The following is a 21,256-nucleotide window of genomic DNA, read 5'->3' on the forward strand; positions in this document are numbered from 1 at the left end:
CAGTTTTATTTTCACCAATTTCCAAAATCTGCATTCCAGATAAAATTTCCCATCGAAGACAATTCGGCTCAACAATTGTAAAGGAAAAGATATCAAATACCCACGGGTTGGCAAAGACGAGACGTCTGTGACTTCAAAAATTAATCTGTTCAAGTTAATTAATGAGCGGAAGCATTTGTGCACATGTAAATTAACCATTGTTATTGCTTTAAAAAGGGCAATCACATTTAATGAAACTGTACAATGAATAAAAAAACTAAGTGGCCTTTAATTATGTAGCATGTCACAAGATTGGCTATATGCCTGAATGGAAGTCTCATGTGTGAGTTTTGAATCCCTAAATATTACAAATGAACAAGCATCCCTTCTCACTTTTACATTACCGTGTATTAAGCCCAAAACTGAGTAAGCCTGCATCAAAATATCACAGTTGACAGATAGTACAGCACTGGCTGTAATTGCCATCTTGTGAATGTTAAACAGATTAAACTCCACCTTCTGGAGATGCATACTAATGCCAAACTCTAAACCGCATCCTGTGCTTATTGATATGCAGCATCCCAACAAACAACCGTCTGTATCTACAGTTGGCAAGTTAAATTGACCCGACTTGGGACATAACTCAACCTTAACGTGGCCAAAAATGAAACGCAAGAAGATGGGCACAGAAATAATCCCCATTTACTGTGAATTTCATTAAACCCTTGCTAGAATAAACTCAGGGTTTTCATTAATACAACGAAATTTGACTTATAGGTTATATACGTACTCGGAGTGCTTTAACTATTATATCATGGCTTCGATCAGTTTCCTTTACAGCCAATTAACCCCAGGGTCGGCATTTAAGGAGAAAGTGAAAAATGGAGTATGCCCACTCTACCTGACAAATGAATGCAAGTCGAGTATTGAGAGTGCTGAAATGCAGTCACAAGAGGGAAAAGTCTCCCCCAACATTAGCCTTGATGGCTGCACAGATAACCCGCCGGAGATGAGCACACGGCCAGTGGCTAGCTAGAAAGCCGTGAGAGCTTTTTGGTCACATTAATTCTTCTAATGCAGCCAAAGTCAGCTTGTCGCACGCCGACGCTGCATAATTATGTCATCTGTTGGGTCGAGCTTTTGAAAAGGGCAGATGAACAGCAAAAAGCGAGCATCTTCCCATGTTCTGAAATGTCAGAACATCGAAAAAAAGGTGTTAATGCAAGTTCATGCAATGGAAATAAAGTAAGATCTGAGAGTATTGAAAGATTATGTGCAAAGAAGTGTGGGTTTTATTACAGTCCCTTGGTCAACAATATTAGCTGTGTGCAATGTATAGATCATCCCTTTAACCCAGGCAATCAAGTGACACGTTTAGGTTGCTTTTTCCAGACATATTCAAGGTCATTGAACTTTATATTTGTCAACTGTAGTCCTACATTTTAATCCCACCGACTCAAATATTTTTCACATTTTTCAACAGGTGGACCCGCAAGAGTGTCTCAGCAAGCTAGTCTGTGAATTTCAGATTTCGCAAATAACTGTAGAAACCATTTTAGCACATCTGTAAACACTGCTACATCTGACTGTTACATTTTAACGCCACGGAGATTCCATTCACCTACGAATCATAATTTGGCAAAATGAACAGCACACACACACACAAAACATCATCAATGTAAATTGGGCATCATGCTCTGAAATAATTGACGTGCCTCATTCTTTTGTTGAAAAAAAATACATATAATGTGGCCTTAATCTAAAGTACTTTACGTCCCACCCGATTGAGGCCGTGACTAATGCCATCGACTGACCGACCAGCAACTGTACAGCATTGGACAATCCACTCCAAACGATCAACATAATCCTTTATCAATGCCCATCCTTACGTAGTATATAAGCATGAAAACATTGTGATGGAAGTCTGAATAAACAGCAAAACTCCATATTCCATTCACTTCCTCTCCAGGGCACATTTCCTCAACCTTTTTGTCCAAGGAACATATCTACTATCACGGAAAAGCTTACACTTCTTTATTATAGCTGCTGTCGGCAGCTCCCATCAGGCGAACCGGATCTCCACTTTCTCGTGACCCTGCCGTCTATCAAACGACGACTGACAGCCCCGCCTAGACCGCGCCCCATTTTAAATAAACAACAGCTAGGAGAATAACACAAGGCAGGGGGTAGAGAGCGGAGGAGGATATCAAAGTAGGACTTGCGCACACAAACCTAAGACAAGGCGGCCATGTCTGTGCTGGGGAAAGGAAGCGCCATCTAACAATGTAAAGGAAGGAAGATGTGCACAATGGGCCGCTATGGTGAAGGAGGTCGTGTCTGACTAAAATGAAGAACTGCTGTTATTGCTTTTCGTGCTCTACTTTACTCCCGAGGTTCAATAGGTGTTGTTGTTCTCATATTGATTCCCCCCCCCCTTCCTTGTTCATGACCAACATCTGGGTTACGTCTTTTGTTTTCGTCTCCTGCCGACTTTTTAGTCCTAGGAACCTTTAATTTCAGAAAATAATGACATAATAGGTAAAAATTGAGGTAATTTTCCAAGATTACAATCTGATTTGATTCACAAGTGGATATCGTCTGTTGAGAAACATTTTCTGTGGCCTCTTTTCGACTTCTATCGCTGGTTTCCTTAAACATTTTGCAAGAGGTGGTGTCTTGGTGTCATTGATTTTTCTTGTTATTGCTATTGACAATTTTGTAACTTTTGTTATCTGGCTCTCTCTTTGTATCCTTTTGTCCCATTGATTGTTCTATTGCTTGTCCTCTACCACTTGTTTTTACTGTAACATAAACTTTAAATTTAACTTCAATGAACTTAGATTCTTATATATACACAGTTTAAAAAACAGTTTTAATCTTACGTTACACAAAATGTAAACCTTCTTGTGCAATAATGAAGGCACAGAGGTTAAGTATTCCACCACGGCTTTTGAGGCGGACTTCCTACTTCTCCATACGTATTGGCGAGCCAGCCAAGTCACGCGTACACTAATGTTTTTCCATTATTTCGTGCTTAATATCGATTGTCATCCGCCTTTTCTTCGCACTACTCTTCATTGGACCGGCTTGCTTTGGAGCCATTGTTTTTCCCTTAATTCCACACTGTCTTAAGCAAAAAAGTGCTCGAAGATATTTTTGCATGAGGGAGATGCGGCGATAAAGTGATAAAAGTGTGCTGAAATCATAAGCAGCCTCTCGCGTCTCGGCCGCCTGGCTGTCTCGTATGCTCGTATCTCAAGGCAAATATTTGCTCAGAATTTTACTCTTATCTCAAATTCCTCGGATGTTAGGGCACTCGTATGACAAGGTATAACTGTATCATCATTTTACCTCTTTGCTTTGCTTTCTGTTCAGGCTCACCTAAAGTTGTTATTGCTTTGTTGTTCTTTAGGTCCTCAAACAAGTACTGTTGTCCTTTTCAAATCCTACATTCCTCCTTTGGTGGTTTTGCTGTTTATTGCTTTTGCTTTTTTTGTACTCTGTTTTCCTATTATTCATAGTCATGTTCCACTACCAGGCCCCAGCAGGTTATGTGATTCTGCCTTTAGTTATTGTTCCCCTCTACATCTCCTATAGGCAATTTCCAGCCCAGTGACATTCCAAATGAAATCATAATTTCAAAGTACGATCGCAAGGTGTATTCAGGAGTCACTTGTTGCATAGCATAATTGCGATGCTGCAATAGGCCAGTCATGCTGTATGACTAAGCTGGCAAACAAAGCGTGTTATGATGAGAAAAGAGTCGTCGGGGAAAAACAGGCAGAAGGGGAGTTACTGCGAGGGAGTAAAAAATTCAGGAAGGATATGAACAATTGTTGCATCAATAATCCATGTGCAAGGAGTGAGAAGCTGGGAAGGGGTGCACACAAACGAAGGAAAGATGAACCAAGGGGAAGGCAAAAGTTGATTGATGGTGCCTGGAGGATTTCTATTTAAATCAAGAACTATTGTGAACGCTCCTTTTAGTATACACATACGCCTCCTAAAAAGCCCCAGCGATCCCCTGGCAGGATCTATTTTAAATGTGTGTTTCAAGGAGTGTTATATCGCTAATAATGGCTGGCATCACATCAACTCTCTCTCCCCAAATTAATTCAAGCTTCTTCTGTCTCTTGGACCACACATGCTGATGTATGGGCACAGTGTGACTGTGCCGTGTCACGGATAAATTCATGAATCACTGGTGCACAAATCAGCCGCGAGCTTGCTGTGAAATGAGCAAAGGAGGAGGGGACGGAAAGGACAGGAGTAAGCGGTTCAAGTGATTCACTTTAAAAGCTCTTAAAAAGACAGCGGGACGGGAGAGACGGCTTCCAGCAACCTACGTGAAGAAGAGAGCGCAAACCCGTAGGGCTGCAGTGACAAGAACTCGTCAGCAGGCTAGACACCCGCCTCCCCCATTTCCAAACACACCATCTCCCTTCCTCCTCCTCCTGCTTTCTTTTCCAAGGCTGGAGTCCTCAACAGCAAGAAGCCCAACAAGCCTACAAGTCTATAATACGCATGAGGTAAGCATGTACAAAATGAGCTGGGAAGTCATTTTGCACACAAACCGGTAAGTACACTTTCAAGTACACATGAAAAACCTGGTTTACCTAATGAGAACCTGCGTGAGCCACCATTTTGGAGGGTAGATGTTGCAATCATCACCTGCTGCTGAGCCACTTTCCCCTGAAGGGGAACTACTCAATCGTGGCTCTGCGTATTGATACAGGTACGCCGCAGAGGATGGAGACGGGGCTCAGACAAAAGATGGCCTTTTCAAAAAGACGCCCTCCCGGTTTCAGTAACCCCTCCTTCACCTGGATTAAGGTGAATGAAGTGGCGGAATTGTAAAGGACACGGAGGGGAGGATCGGAGAACAATTGGGTCTTTGTATTCTCTTATATTTAGTGTAACATTCTGTCAATGTTCCAACACTGTGGAGTGAGTAAATCCAGATTTTACCTTGAATTGTGCACTAGCACGTAATGACTAAGTAGTAAATTTGGAACAATAATCCTTTGTGATATTCTGTCCAATATTTTCCAAAATATTCACCAAGAACATAATATTTAAAGGGGCTAACTTCGTTATGTTGAATTTGAGACCAAAAAAATGCCACTATCAATTGTTTCTAGAAGGTAATTGTCATGCCTGTTGACATAAGCGTGAAAGGAGACGAATACAAAGTTGGTTTTTAAAATTCGATTAGAAACGTCGGAAGACATTTTTTTGGTTTAGATCAACCAACCAAACACAATAGATGCTATGGAAAAAACAAAGATGGGGATAGAAAAGAAATTCGGCTTTTTTTAAAGGTCGAAGTGAGAGGTGACCCTCTTAGTTTCAAACACAAAAAGAAAGCTACAATACAGGAGCATTTTTGCTCGGTTGTTGACGCTTAAAAACGCCATGAAAGCGCATTTCAAAAGGAACACATGCCATCCTTTCATTCAGATTATTGTTTGTGTCGTCTGTCAGTCTCGGCAAAATAAAAATGACTTTTAAAGTCCCGCAAAGCGTATCGAGTTGTACAACATTGTACTATGGGAATTAACTCTTCAAATGTAATCCGATTTCAATGTCAGTTTGAGATTCTTGTTGGATGAGTCAGGCTATGTTGGTGGCCTCGTGGCTGCCTGGAGGGGAGATGAGTGTGTGACAGCACCGAAGCCAGGCCCAGTCAGCCTGATCCCGCCTGAGCCGCAAGACAGGTTTGCGCAGCGTGCAGCCACTCTCACTTTTCGCCTGGCTAACGACCTGATCTAACCATCAAATGAAGCCCGACTGCAGCGAGTCGTGCAGTTTTACCCGCTGCATGACGTCAAATATCATCCTCCGAAGAGAGGGTGAGATAATAAGACGGGGGAAAAAAAAGAGGAAAGGGTGTCACAGCAGCTTAACCTTTAAAAAAAATCCTATTGGTGATAGGGTGGGAGGATTCATTACTGCCAGAAGAAAGAAGGGTTTTCTCTAGGATTTTTTTCCCAACAAAAGGGGCATAAAAATAAATTTTAAATGTATTTTGTAAATAAGGATATTGATATAATGTCTCATCTGATCTCATTTTCTGAACTGCTTTATCCTCACAGCCAATGGTAGGGCACAAGGAGACGGACAACCATGCACCCTCACATCCATACTAGGGGCAATTTAGAGTACCCGGAGAAAGCCCACGCAGGCCCGGGGAGAACATGGAAACTCCACACAGGTGGACCGACCTGGATTTGAAACCAGGTCTCCCACTCTGAGGCCGACGTGCTAACCACCCATCCACCGGGCCGCCTATTGATATAATGTTCATCATAAAATACAAATTTATAACATAACTATTTATTTTGAATTTTTATTGAACAGACGGGTATTAGCATCAGGGTTCAATGTTATAAAAAATGGCTGTGTGTTAAGACCTACTGTATGCATGCATGTACATCTATGTGTATGTATGTGCTTATATATGTGTATATGTATGTATATGTCTATATATATGTATATGTATGTATGTCTATATATATGTATATGTCTATATATGTATATGTATGTATATATGTATATGTATGTATATATGTATGTATATATATATGTATATGTATGTATATATATATATGTATATATATGTATATATTTCAGCAACACGCTTATTTATTTATAGATTTATTCATGTATTTATTTATTAACTTACTTATTACCTATCTATTTATGTTTAAAATGCCTTTCCTATTTCTGCATCCTCACCCTCTAGCTACTGTGACAACGAAATTTCCCGAATACGGGTGGAATAAAGTTATCCAATTCCATCCAATAATCGTGGTAGAGCCATGAGTCAGTTAAAAGGCTAATGATACGAAAGATGTTTAACATTATCTCGATCAGGTGCTTCTGAAATTTTTCAATAAGCTCATCTGAAAACTGTAGTCAGCAGTTACATAACATGTAGGTATTAAAGTTAGTGTCATTAATCACATACGCAACAAATTAATTATGTCGCAACTAATCTTAAACTCCTGATAAATTAGAAAATGTTAGCAGGTCATCAATACATCTTTTTATATTTAACAGTGAGACATTCAATATCCAGCCAGCAGACATTTTGCAGCTCTAATCTGATGTGCTTCTTGCCAGAGCAGTGTGCCAATATCTTCACAGACCATGGGGGGCAGTAAAAGGCATCTACGGCACACCAACAACACTATACATCGTCATAAAAGCAAAAACCTATCAACCCATCTCCAGCCCGAAGTACAAACTTTTGCAGAAACGTCTGCATCGTTAAAACAAGTTTCTTGTGAAATCACATATACTTCCCAGTGGCACCTTTTCAATTTCCCTGAAGTTATTGAAATATTAGTGAAACTTTTAGTAAAGTGTTAAGATGTCAAATGAAAGAATCAGACATTTCAAAGTTAAACTCCTTCAAGATTACAGTAAAAAGTATTACACAGAATCTAGGCTCAAAATTCCAATGTAAGGGATAGTAATCCTTCAAAAGTGGATTTTTTATGACGTAATACATTTTCTTGACATTTGGGTGGGTTTGAGTTGAGCTTGATTTATTTAATAAGGGACAGCACATATTAGTGAACATATTTTTGCCTTGGCTAAAGGCACTCTTTTTAAAAGGGAACTACACAGTTACTTGTATTTCTTGATGAAATTTGGAAATGTTTTCTGTGGGTGGATTTCCGAGTAAATTATCGTCATGTTTGGGAAATTTTCAGCGCATTTCCAGAGCATTTAAAAGCCCTCGAGCCTTTGGTAAAAGGTACGGGAGGGTTCCAAATATGAGTATGGGACCAAACTACCAATTTGGAATACCACCGTTCGGCCACCAGTTGACCATTTAGGCACATGATCGTGGAAATGAGCATATTATTCTATGAATTTACCTTTACATAGGGTACTATTTTGGGATGTTTGAAAAATCTTAAGCCAAGAAAGTGGGTATACTGTTATTTAAACGGTCTATTCATATTTGTGGTAGTAAAAATTGTGTGTGGTCGATAATTAATAGGGCATTAAGAATGACTAAATAGTAATTTAGGGAATTTGAGCAACGATTTAAATGGTAATTATCACTTACCTTCCGGGCAACCAAAAGACCGGCGGCGACCAATCGACCGTGTACCATAAAAATAGAACGCAATAATGAATTGATATTATTACTCAATGCCTGAATGACTTGACAAACAACAGGACGTTTCAAGTCTGCAGGCTTCCTCACAGACAGGAATGTGTCAACTTTGGAACCTTGCACTCTTAAACGAATTGTAGAGGAAACACTGGAGGAGTTGGAGAAAATTCATAAACTGAGGACCTTTTTCTGGCGGAGAAAAAAACAAAATCTCCGCAGGGAGTGTTGGGGCAGCTTGCAATTTGGATCATCTTAGAGACAAACCTCGAGGCTGGCACAGGTAGCGAGAGAAAAACGGTGGGTGGTGCCGCAGAACAGAGAAAGAGCACTCGAGGGGGGGTAAAAGATGGCACAAGAGGATGTGAGCGTGCAACAGACATTCCAATTAGCCGAGGCCTCGATGAGGGATTGATGACTCACAAGAAGATAGGGAGCAAGAAACGAGGCAATACAGCACAAGACGTGGCGCTTTGGTGAGCAGATGGATCAATTATGTGAGCTTGAATTACAGCCAAAGGAAGTTGGGGTATTAGGCAAACAGACGTAAACAGGCAAAGACGGCAAGAGGGCACCGGAAGGGGGAGGAAGAAGAGGTAAACAGTGCAGCCAAATTGCAGGGCGGCCAATCAACGGAGTAGATAGGAGACAAATTGCTCTAAACAAAGGCAGGCCAGCTGTCTCCTCGGAGACCCCATCCGACACGCCTGGCTCGGTAAGGACACAGAAGTAGATAACGGCGGAAACCCGCCGTCTCCGTTTGACCTCAATGTAGCGGGCGCTTCGGAGGGGGGTTTTAAAATGCCATTTCTGGGCTCGGGAGGCCAATGATGGTGATGGCGCTCGCTTGTCGGTGTCGCACGGCGCCAGCGTCGTTAAAACCAACAAGTGCGCAGTCATGAAAAATTAAGGTGCCACATCTCAGCCACAGAACATTCCACTTCATTATTGCACGTTTCGGAGGGGGTGATGGATCAGCTTTAATTGGGAAGTACTGGCAGTTAATGATTGGGTTTTAGTTCCACCGACAATGGAAGATGTCCAAACCACTTGGACTGGGAGAGGCTGGCAGGAATGATGATTTACGAGTCATTCACTGCCACCCGCCATGAGTAAATGTATTTCTTAATATCATCCCACTAGGGCAAATATTGCAACATGGTATTTTACAATAAATGCTCCATTACATTATTCCCAAATCTATCATTCTGTACAAACATCATTTAATTGGTTGTTACGTTATACTTGCTGGTTACAGAAGGGCTTGCACAAACGAAATTATCTTACCTCATTGCTGATGGGGAGATTTTGTTTTGGAATTAGAAACAGCTTGGTACTATTTCCGAAAAAGATTAAACTTGACATATGAGGTTTTCACTACATGGGAAGGAAACATTTTCTTTTTCTATGACAGGGTGGAGTTTTACAGTCCCCGTCTCGAGGGATCGCAGCTGGGGCAAACGTGAATTGAAAGCAGTCACTTCGCTTAGGGAAGTTTTTCGGCGAGCATGACCACATCCAGAGACCTGAACGGGGGCCCCCTATTTGCACCAAATTCAATTTCCTCCTCTGCGGCCAGCATGTCATAGTGTATTCTGACATGACTTTGTCAACGACTGATGTGGTGAAGACGCAGCACATGTGTACATTATTAGTTAAGCTTAGTCTGGCTGCGGTGATGCTGTTGACATGTTGTTAAGAAAAGGGAGAAAGGGACAAAATATGGAGACCAAAATAGAGCTGACCGACATAAAAGTCAGATGGTGTAATGTCTTCCATAAATTATTCGCTGCAACCTTGCGAGCCAGCTTGATTGGTAAAAGTGCAGGTATGAGACCTTGCCAGGTTTCAGAGTGGCAAGGCTTCAAGAGATAAGAGACTGAGAAGATGTTGGCCAATGAAAAGATGTGTATATCCTTTTCCTTTTCAAAAAATGAAGAGCACTTAGTTAGTATCTTCCGAGTGAGGGGGATGTTTTAAATCGTCTCCCGACTGGCTTTATTTGATCACAAACTACTTATCAAGCCGGCACGATGAACTTTAGTCTTCTACTTGAACTCTCAATCTTATAGAATATAGAAATCTAAGAACACACTCACTGTTAAGGAGGCGGGCGAGAGTGGTGCCAATTGAAACTTACACATACATGATTGACAGATAAGGAAGGGTCTGCTCTAGCCGACACGCCCACACAAGCCTGGAAAGCAGGCTCTATTTTCAAATAAAGCCCTAAAATCATGATAGAGTCGGTGATTTTCTTATTCATATTTGCCGAGGTTGTTAAGAATTCTTTTGTCCATGAACCAAACACTGACAGCCACATAAAATGTATTTAAGGTTTATAGGCAGTGGTTTATGAAAGGCATAATTTTACTGAAACAATTTGGATTAATGCAAGAAAAACAGGTCACCATTAGAACTTAAATTATGCAGACATCAAAGTGAAAGTCAGCTTTGCGCACAAGTGTTATTTTATCTTGATACTAGTGAAGGATCTTAAAATCTTAATCATTTTTCTCCTCAACTTTTCATAAAAATAAATGTATAAACCAGACCGGGGATAAAAATTGATAGTTTGTACAAATCTATCTGAAGCGAAAGCCAATTCAACGTTATGCAGTGTTTTCACAAAACAGGAGGCACAGCAAACAAAATAGCAGAAAAAGAACTAAAACCAAGATTTTAAACCATCATCGATATGATTTTATAACTGCCGACCAGTCCAAAAGGTGCACCCCGCCTCCCCAAATCCAACTTAAGCCGCAACCCTAATGAGGACAAGCTGTATGATTCAACTATGTACTCTACACTTTACACCTCTGTCGGTGATTCATCCACTGGCAATTCCACAACCAAATTTTAACAATCAATTGAAGTGTTGATTATTTTTATACCAAGACAAACACGTTGCGTATCAGAACATTTTCAATTTCACTAAGTGTTGCCACAAAGAGGACACAGGCAAGGTGATGGAAAGCCGTTACGACGCGCTGCCATTTCCGTAGCTTTAAATGTTTTCAATATCACGTAAGGGCACTACATCATCCACCATTCAATACCTGATCGATATCGCAAAGCACCTCCCACCTCGCCGACTACATTTAGACACATTAAAGGTGACTGCTAATGAGTAGCGGTGCATATGGCTGCATTTTTTTTTCTCTAAAGGGGAGAGTACATCGAGGACGATGTCAAGGACCTTGGTGCTTAATTCCATACAGTTGCGCTGAGAGCTCCATGGAGAAGATTTACAAAATGAAAGAATGTGACAAAGACGCAGGGAGGGAGGGAGGGAGCAGAGCGTGAGAGTGCTGGCCAAGCTGCAGGCAGTAATAAAAGGGAGAAAGGTTAGCGCTCGCAGTCCTTCACACAGTCCACAATGGATGGTTCTTTAACTATTAAATATGAGCCTCATGCTTTAAGGGCGAGTCATGCGGAGGGAGGTGCGACTAAATTACAAATGAGCTGATCACTCTCGGCCTCCCCACTTGGCTCGCACACACCCGTGTTCCAAATCCTACTTCATCCCCTCTTGCCAAGATGCTGCAGTGTGGGATTTGAAAATGTTGACATCCTCAACCCAAGACTTCGCCGCTTTTACTCAGACGGGGTCACGGGGAAATGCATCTCCCAGACCGAATTCATTTAAAGAGAGGGTTGGCTTCTTTTCCAATAGAAACGAGTCCTTGTTCTCCACTTTGTTCGGGAATGCGGGGTCTCTTCGACATAAGGAATTGCATATTTGGCAGAGGGTGTCTCGGCTAATGGTGTGGAAATGTGTGTTGGACCAAAAAAAAAGCCATAACAATTTCATGCAAGATAAGCTGCTGAAATTCTACTCAAGCTAATAGTACAGTCTTGAAACCATCCATAATGGCGATTCAGGTACATTAAGAAAGACTCCTATGCATACTGATCTAATGTAGCTCTTCCAAAAACATTGCCGAGTTGTGTTATTGGAAACCTCTCAACCCCCAATTTTCATTAAAGTCTTTTGGCACTACTTGTAAGAGCGGCCTTTCAGCTTATTTTACTTTGGATCAGACGGGAACAACTCCAGCAGTCTGGATACCCCCTTGGAGCCAAACACAACTATCCCGCCAGGGGGTTCTCAGTATGACCTCAGCAAATCGGCAGAGAGGCGGGAGGGGGGAGGGTGTTCTGACATGGAGCCGTCTCGCTATTTAAAGTAGACCGTTTTAACTCAATACATGTGCGATAAGCGACTATCAATTAATGGATCACCCACAAGTACATCAATTAAGTAGAATGTATTGCTGATTAACATTATCTTGCAGGAATACAGTTTGGCAACAACAACAAAAATTAAAAGGCTCCTTCACCAAAGATGAACCTGAGACATTTTGACAGTTTTGTGGCATGGGAATATTGGAATTATAGTGGTTTACAGCATTTACAAGCCTTTCTGCTGGGATGCAGCCCATGAAAAGGCTTGGAATGTTAATGTAACCTTCAATTGAAAAATTGTAACAGGAACCACATCCTTAAAAGGGAGTAAATTGAATGAGGAAGTCATTAGAATAGAACTTCGATGTCTGCATAAGATATCAGTTTGTGACGGGAACGACACACGTGCACACAAATACGAACGCGGACACCTTGTCATTCTGTAACATGACGCCTCCTCTTCCTCATTACCGGACTGTCATTCGACTTCCAATATTAATCAGTGAATGTATCCATGTTTGTGGTTCAATATTCCGACCTTAAATGCAATACACTCACCACCACCCCTCCCCAATCCCCATAAAAACTGCAGGTCCTCAGCTTCATCTCTCCTGTCTCATAATACTCCATAAGTCAACAATAAGCCTGATGAATTCTCTGCGTTTCAGGTTACTGGTAATGAAAAGTCCACAAAGCAAAGTCGTTTTACAAAAGCTCGTTCATCAAGATACACGACTACAAAAACCCTGAAACACATCCAGCATGTACATCATTGCAGCCAGTGAACCGAACGTCCATATTAGAGAGGGGCATTAAAAAGTTGCCTGCAGTGTTGAAGACTTTGCAATGAATTTAATAAAGATTATTTATCATCCAAAGCTGACATATTTGGATAGAAAATACACTCTATTTCCCAAATGGTTGGTAACACCACACCCAAAACCGCAAACACGGATAAACACAAATGACCTTTTAAAGAATAGTGACATTTATCAGACCCGATCTGATAGGGGAGGACAGCTCATTTCGTCTGGCCTAATGATAAGACCTAACCACCGTAATCATTAGCACTAAAATAAACAAACGCGTAAAGGCTTTGCCGAGCTAAGTGCTAATGAGATACTAAGCGCTTCCCTGTTCCTTCTTTTATTAAGCAGGAAAAAGGATAAACTCATCGTGATCCATCAATTACATTCCTCTTAATAGAGCAAGCGTAATGCTCAATGTGGGCTGCTGTGATGATGAATGGCGACTATCTTGGCAACGGGACAGAATTCACATAGACATTTTCAGCGTGTAAGGGGAATGTTACAGCTCTTAAAGCCCACACAGGGATTTTTTAAATCTTAAAAGATGGTCTGTTACTGACCCCACAAAGCTATTCTTTAGCTTTGCCTAAATCAGATATACAACAGTTTGTCTTGCCGTGTGTGGTGTGTTACAGTGTTAAGTACATATCATGACATGTCAATATTGTGTTCCATGTATGATACCTCTTGCCATTCGCTGATCCCAAAACACTAGGTAAAATATCAAATTGGATTTTTTTAGATTTGGGTTTGGGTGGTGGTTTGTTTGTCCGGAAAATTATTCAAGTAAAAAAAAAAAGGTCAAAATTGGTCCAGGCACCAGGCCTGGAGAAATATTGACCTTTTTGAGCAAGGTGTTAGCGTGTCCGCCTCGCAGCTCTGGGGTCCTGGGTTCAAATCCCGGTCAGTCCAATTGTGTGGAGTTTGCATGTTCTCTCTGGGCGTGCGTGGGTTTCCTCTGAGTACTTCAGTTTCCTCCCACATTCCAAAAACCTGCATGGTAGGCTGATTAGACACTCTGAATTGCCCCTAGGTATGGGTGTGAGTGTGCATGGTTGTCCATCTCCTTGTGCCCTGCGATTGACTGGACGCCGATTCAGGGTGTTCCCCACCTCTGGCCCGGAGACAGCTGGGATAGCCTCCAGCACCCCCCGTGGCCCTAATGAGGATAAAGCAGTTGAGAAAATGAGACGAGATGAAAATTGCTCCATTTTCTTCTCCTTAGTGCTTTTTCGCCGAGTTCTCCTAAGACCAAATCTTCTCCTCAACAGTGTTATGACCAATAAAAAGAGTGATTTGTTGAAACACATTCTGGTGGTTCGCCTACTCTTGAAAAAAAGAAACTAAGGGGGAAATATACAAAGTTTAAAAACTACTACAAGAAAGTATTGTTTTTCTACATTGGATCTTGGTTGGTGTATTGTAGAACATCCATCTAAAATCCGTCCGCTTAAAAGCACACGACCAGAGCTACAGCCTTGTTGACAGACCATGTCAGGCTTATTTTCTCCGCTAGCCACCATGTTGTTACTGCCATAAACAGCATGGCCTCGAGTCCAATGGGGGCAGGGTGAGGATTTGAATTCACCAATGACTACTGTCACTCAAACAAAACCACTGAACGGAGAGGGGGGGGATGTCAAAGATAGGAGAGAAGAGAAAGATGAGAACAAGGCTTCAGTCTGTGTACTAGACAGCGGGGGCCTTAAAAGGGGGGCAGTGGCTTAGTGTAGGGCGTAGTTTGGCGGGAGCTTTGGAGTCACCATTGCCTGCCTTAAACGGTTGCTGCATCCTTGCTTAAAAGAAAAAAAATACTTCCAATCAGTGAAATTAAGCTAAAGGAAAACCATTCGGCATCACTTGCATTCCAAGTGTTTTTTTAGCAATCTTCTCCGAGGTGAAGCAAATGAGCTGTGATTCATTTAGTAGCATGGAGTGAGGCGGCTTCCTCCCCCGCAAATGACCCAACGTGCCCACCAGTTTCTCAGGCAGCCAGCCACCCCCTACATGCATGCATGTAGCTTACTCAGCCATAAAGACAATGCCCTCCACCTGCACCCCCCTGCCGAACTCCCACATAAACAGAGCCCTCTTCAATAAAAACATCACCATAGTAATGGGCCAAGCCTTTCTGACCCACATCTCTTGCAACTTTGAAACCAGGGCGTTTTGTTTTTACTGGTAATCATTAACATATACTGTAATATTTTATATAAATGTCTTATTTGTTTATCTCAGATTAGCAATATGATAAGTGGCCACCAACTCTGTGCAATCATGGAATGAGCATTTAAAACATTTTGAAACTCCTACATGTCAAAGAAATTCATAAAAATGAAAATAATTGTCACATTATAGTCTGTAGACTGCATTTCTCAACAATTATGTTCCATTTTTTTCCTGTTTCTATTTATAAAAACAATTTTGCAAGGAAAGAACACCATTTGCAATGTCTCTGTACTTTTGTCAGTGACTTGGAGAACCCTTTGGTATTTCCATCCAGGCATAATAGTGGATATTTTTAGCGGAAACTTGTCAGCCAATTAGAGGACCCCTTCAAATGCCACTGTATTTGTGTATTTGGCTGTCCAGTTCATTAAAAGGCTAACAATGCATTAGTGACTCTGAATTGCCTTCTCCACACGTGACAGCGAAAGAGTTACTTAACTTTTTCCTTGCAACTGAAAACAACAGTTACCCGATCCATTTTGACTTGTCTCGCCCGAGTTCTTTATGTTCGCTCCAACTTTGCCTTGCAATACACCTAATATTTTTTTATTAAATATAAAAATAAGTTTGGAAAAAGTTGGTTTCTGATTTAAAATGTGTTTGTTATTAGAGTTTTTTTTTTATAGAAAAAAAATCTGAGAAAAAAATAATAATTAAAAAACTAAGTTGAAAAAATACTTTCACCAATTACATAAAAATGCATTTGAATTATTATTTTTTTATTAGGTAAAAATCCAATCATCCACTTCATTCAGACATAAAGAAAGCAAAGTTGGTGGGCTAGGTGCTAGCTGTCCAAGTACAACAGGTATGAGAAGTGTTCCAATACACAGCCCCTGCAATAATTTAGGTTGCACAAATCAAATGATTTAAATGCAAGAAAACTCAAAAGAGATGTTTCTGCCTGTGCTGGTTAAGCTTTGCATTCGCTCCACTCATAAATATGGAAAAGCTTTTGTTTTGTGCCTACCCTACTCCACAAGCCCCATCATAGTACTCCATGCTCTGCACAATCAAAGTAACATAAAAAGGTCTGCTGCATGAATAAGTCACCAGCGTGCATGCACGGTCAGTCGTGAACATTTACAATAAACGGTTGGGTGCAAGAATGCTGGATACAGAAGTCCTACATACTTGCCCTAATTACTGCACAAAACAAACAGCCCGGGTGCAGAGGAAGCTCAGAAAATGTTCAACTGGTTTTACAGCGCTCGCATTCATATGTTAATAAGTTAGCCGCATGCCATAGATACTTGTTCTACTGACTGCTGATTGCGCACCGTGGGCTCACCTGCAACATTTACCACACTATGTTTTATTTATCTTTTTTCCCAAACCAGCTTATGGCCAAAATGCAGAACGCTTATGTTTGGGCGCCACCCATGCAATGCATGGCATGAAAATTATGTTTGTAAGATTTATGCATAACAACACAGACACAACCAAGTCACATTGCCTGGAGGAATTATTCACATACATCAGCCAAAGTACAGCTAAACGGACATTGAGACACAAATACAGTTTTTCTCCAGCCTCTGCATTTAAAAAGAAAATTAACTTTGGACACCACTGATTTTCCAAATAAAATAAACTCTCTCTATGATGTCTTCGAAATAAATATCAGTTACAGAAGCAACATTTTTTTGTTCACATTCTTCTGTGTGTTAGTCAGATTTGAGAATCGATAAAGATTACCTATCATCTTTGAATGAAAACTACATCAAGTATGAAGCTTTAAATTTGGATATTGAGTAAGTGCAGGCGCATATCTATTTAATTGGGACTTAGAGCTTGGGCCAACCTGAAAAATCATGTGAAATCCCCAACTTTAAAAGCACCAATTACTATTTTCTATTAAGGCATTGGATTACATATTCAATTCAGTTTTGACACAGGATGTAGTATATCACTAATGACTAGCTTAGTTAGACTTTCTATACAATATCTTGGGCAGCAAGCCGTTTCCAGCATATCACCACTATCAATAATAATTTTGGACCCTTCTCTTTCTCATATTGACATGTTTACCACTTTGCTTTCTCCAAATCACATGTTACTGGAAGCATCTGTGAAAACCTCTGGTCACAAGGATTGGTTCTCCATCATCTTTAATGGCAGCCAATGAGTCAAATCAGTTCACACTTTGCACCTCTACGACCATCAAAAGTCCAGATGGAGCTACTTAGTAGCCCATTTAATATACTACTCCCTCACAATCCACCTAGTCGCTGACATTCATATTTATTCGCCCATGCATAATGGCACACATTTTACTTAGGCCAGTGGGTTAGCTACAAGTATTGCGGAGGTTCATCTGAAAATGCTTTGGGTTGAGTGTTTAAACTACTGAATACAATCCTTTACGGGACATTGAATCTTTGTGTTCAGGCAAAATGCTTTATGATTCTCTTCAATAAATATGTAAGCATATTTTAGCGTGGTTCACTTCAACAATTTCAATGCCATTGACGATGAGACATCTAATCACGGGCCCTTTGCCTCCTGCTATGAATTTTAAATTAGTTTGTCACTAGTAGACATTTTAACCATTTAAAGTGGGAGGGCTGGCAGCAAATGAACATTCGTTGCTAGCCTTAACTAGATTGGACATTTGTCACTGTCAACACCAACCTATGAGATAATAATCATTGTTTACTACACTACTTTTTTCATTATGAAACATTGCTGGCTGGAATGTTTCTATGATGGTGCTATTTGTAGTCAAACCAGTCTGACGTCAAAGCTGATGGTCAACGCTAACTACTCCACACACCTAATAAATCTAGCAGCATTAAAGGAGGTTACATAATTTTAAAAAAAATACCACACAAATAGATGTTTTTCTTTTTCAATGATAAGGTGACGGCTTCCAGTATATGTCATGGAAAACGCTGTCAAATCAATTGCTCAGCAGTTGGGAGTCACAGTGCTGTGTTCTGGCAGACAATAAAAAGTTGCACCTAAGCAAATAAACAGAGCAAATTGTTCAGGTTCCCACTTTTCTATTCTCTTGGGTACATTAAGAGCAGAGTTTTAGCAGGCCCTGCAAGTCAAGTGTAACTAATGGAGGCTGATGTGTGATAAAAAAGTGAGCATGGCAAGGAGAACTGGGCGTTTTTGGGACATGGCACCAAGGGCACAAAAGTGTTTCTGTTTATGTGTCTGCACACAGCCATGGGAGTGGAAGTGGGGGTAAAGTGGACCTGATTACCCTGGGCCCAAGGAAGGAGGGGCCACATAACTATCTTGAAAGATATTTCTAGCTTTTTCATTCCAAAAAAAATGGGCCCTGTTGTCAATATTATTTCTAATATATTGATAACACAGTGTGTGATTGGACCTTAAAGTCACAGTTCTCCAACAAATGGAAGAATCTGGCCCCTTAAAGGGTGCAACATGGTTTAGTCCACCAACAGCAACTGGTGACAGGTGGATACAACCACTATTTTGAATTTGAGAATATTAGAGTATCCAAAATAACAAACTTTCGCTGTTCTGTCAGCAAATGAAACACACGGTTCAACACATTCGCCCAGTAACCTGCAAAACACATGCAGACAAATTTGTCACAATGTAGAAGTTCAATGTGCCCTTGATGGTACACATGGAGCTGAGTGGTTAACACAACTGCCTCAACGTTCTGAGATCAAGGGTTCCATCCTAGGCTCTAAGCTTCCGGTCTGAAATTTGCATAATCTCCAGGAACTCTGTTTTCCTTCTGCATCGCAAAAAACATCTTTTGCACACTCACACCCATACCAAGGGGCAATTTAGAGTGTCCAATCAGCCTACCATGCATGTTTTTGGAATGTGGGAGGAAACCGGAGTACCCGGAGGAAGTTAAAGTTAAAGCGTTAAATCTCATTATAGTGACAATAAAAGCATCCAATCAATCCAATTCAAATCACCTGATCACGCACACCTGGCAGCCCCGCGCAGCCACGCCTTAAACCGGCGTTACGTCACTCACCGAAACTCGGCTGGAAGAAGCGAAACGAGGCACTAAACATGACTCGAAATCCAAACTCGAACACGCAAACAAAGTCGCATATAGTATGTCAAACATTAAGTCATTTTTTATAACAAAGAGGCAAGAAACATCAGAGTAAGGTTTATCACAAAGAGGAAAGAAACAACTGAATCAGCTGACCTGGACTCTTCGTCGTCGTGACAGGTGTTCAAGGTGGGATCGAAACTAGTAAAATTAAAAAGTATTTGAGAAATTATCTTACCGTGTGGTAAAAGTGTCGTGGCGAGGAACAAAAGTAGCAATTTTACGAAGATTTGTCCACTTGATAGAGCGCCTTTTCCGGCCATGGTGGTTCCGAAATGTGCCGGAGGGGAACGGCAGGTTCACTTTGCTGCGAAAGGAGACCGGAATAAAAGTCCGTGCGGAGGTATATTCTCGCTTTTAAAAAGTCGCCTCCTGGCTGGAGTGGCTTCAGTTTAATTCCGTTTTTAGCACACACAGGTAAATGATTCCCCTCTTTTACTCCGGGCGGCCTGACTCACTCTTGACCGTGTGTGTTCTACGAGCGTATATACGTGTGTGCGTATAGTTGCGCGACTTAAGCCACAGCGAGACGCGCTCGTCCGAGCGAGTGCGCTGACGTCACCGCTGGAGTAGGCGTCACAAGTCCCGCCCACTCGATCCCCCCACGCCCCCCACCTCTACTACCATCCACTCCTCGAGAGAACAAGCAAGGTTGGACTGGGTTGAGCTTGAGTTGAGTCCGGTTGGAGGATTTCAAGGACAACTTGTTGCAGTAGCCCGGAGCTTTTTCATCCTCAAAAGTTGATAGCACACACAGACATGGTGACAGAATACATGCTACACTTTGCACTGGTGAGTCACTCACTACATCAAGTAATAAATGTAAAATATGTGTATTGTATATGTATTTATGTACTTAGTGGAATGAATTGAATTTCTGCAATGGTCCAAAAGAAAATACAGAAAGTACAACCAGTTCAGTGAATGCACAATGATTGTCAGTGAAGGGACTCATAGCGCCCTCTACTGTTGTTAGGATCAGGGTGAAGTCATGTCTCACAAAATAGCCAAACAAATATAATTCTCATATTATTTTCTGAACCACTTTATCACTAGGGTTTGAAAAAAAAAGGTTTGACAAAACCACTAGGGTTGCGGGGGGTGCTGGAGCCTATCTCAGCTGACTTAGAGCCAGAGGCGGGGGACAACACTCTGAATTGAATCAACCATTCTGGCAGTTACGAGGACATATTGAGAAGAAGAAAGAAAAAAATACTTTCCTTTAGAAATCTGGTGAAGTTTTTAAAATTGGATGACCCTGCATAAACATTTTTGATATCCTTTTCCCATGAACTTTCTACTTAAGCGATTCTTCACACTGCTTGCCAACCTCCCAAACACGACGCACTCCATTTGCAAAGCTATTTGGTAAGGTGCACATATTTAAATAAGATTAAATCGTACAAACCTGTATCTTGTAATATTCATAATATTGTGTATGGTAAGAACACTCTAAATTGCCCCTAGGTATGAATGTGAGAATGAATGGCCACCGATTCAAGATGTTCCCCCCAGGATAAGATGGGATAAGCTCCAGCACCCCCCACGACCTTAGTGAGGATAAAGCGGCTCAAAAAATGAATGAATGAATATTTTCCTCCTCTCTTTTCTTTCTCTTCAAGATGAGTTTTTATCCCCTCTCTTTTTCAGGGCAACCTTTAATTTTTTTTCTACTTTGCTCTGAATGCAAAGGCACACTCGAAAAGCTAAGGCATTATCTAGTTTAGGTCTAATCCCTAAACCCAAGTGTCTCGCAGCCAGCGTAATTACATTTTCGGAAGTCACGCAGTTCAAGGCGAGTTTTTCTTCCTCTCGCCTCCATTTCCTCGTGTGTCACCATCTTATTTAGTGTATTTGGTGAGGCGC

At 41.2% G+C, this 21,256-nt stretch overlaps 1 protein-coding gene across 2 annotated transcripts in view; it reads right to left on the reverse strand.

Annotated features, from left to right (window-relative positions):
* Window positions 1–19,933, reverse strand: part of LOC144072852 (nectin-2) — a 118,225-nt gene extending 98,292 nt beyond the window's left edge. The window contains exon 1 of one of the 2 annotated variants that reach the window (XM_077598196.1): window positions 19,569–19,928. In XM_077598196.1, coding sequence (XP_077454322.1) covers window positions 19,569–19,653 — 85 coding nt within the window. In that variant the 5' untranslated portion in view covers window positions 19,654–19,928. Of the gene's footprint in view, window positions 1–19,568 lie in introns of both variants that reach the window. The other variant, XM_077598195.1, reaches the window with a different exon arrangement.
* Between the last annotated feature and the right edge of the window lie 1,323 nt (window positions 19,934–21,256).

The sequence above is a fragment of the Stigmatopora argus genome, chromosome 4, assembly GCF_051989625.1.
Source record: "Stigmatopora argus isolate UIUO_Sarg chromosome 4, RoL_Sarg_1.0, whole genome shotgun sequence".
NCBI classification, from domain to species: domain Eukaryota; kingdom Metazoa; phylum Chordata; class Actinopteri; order Syngnathiformes; family Syngnathidae; genus Stigmatopora; species Stigmatopora argus.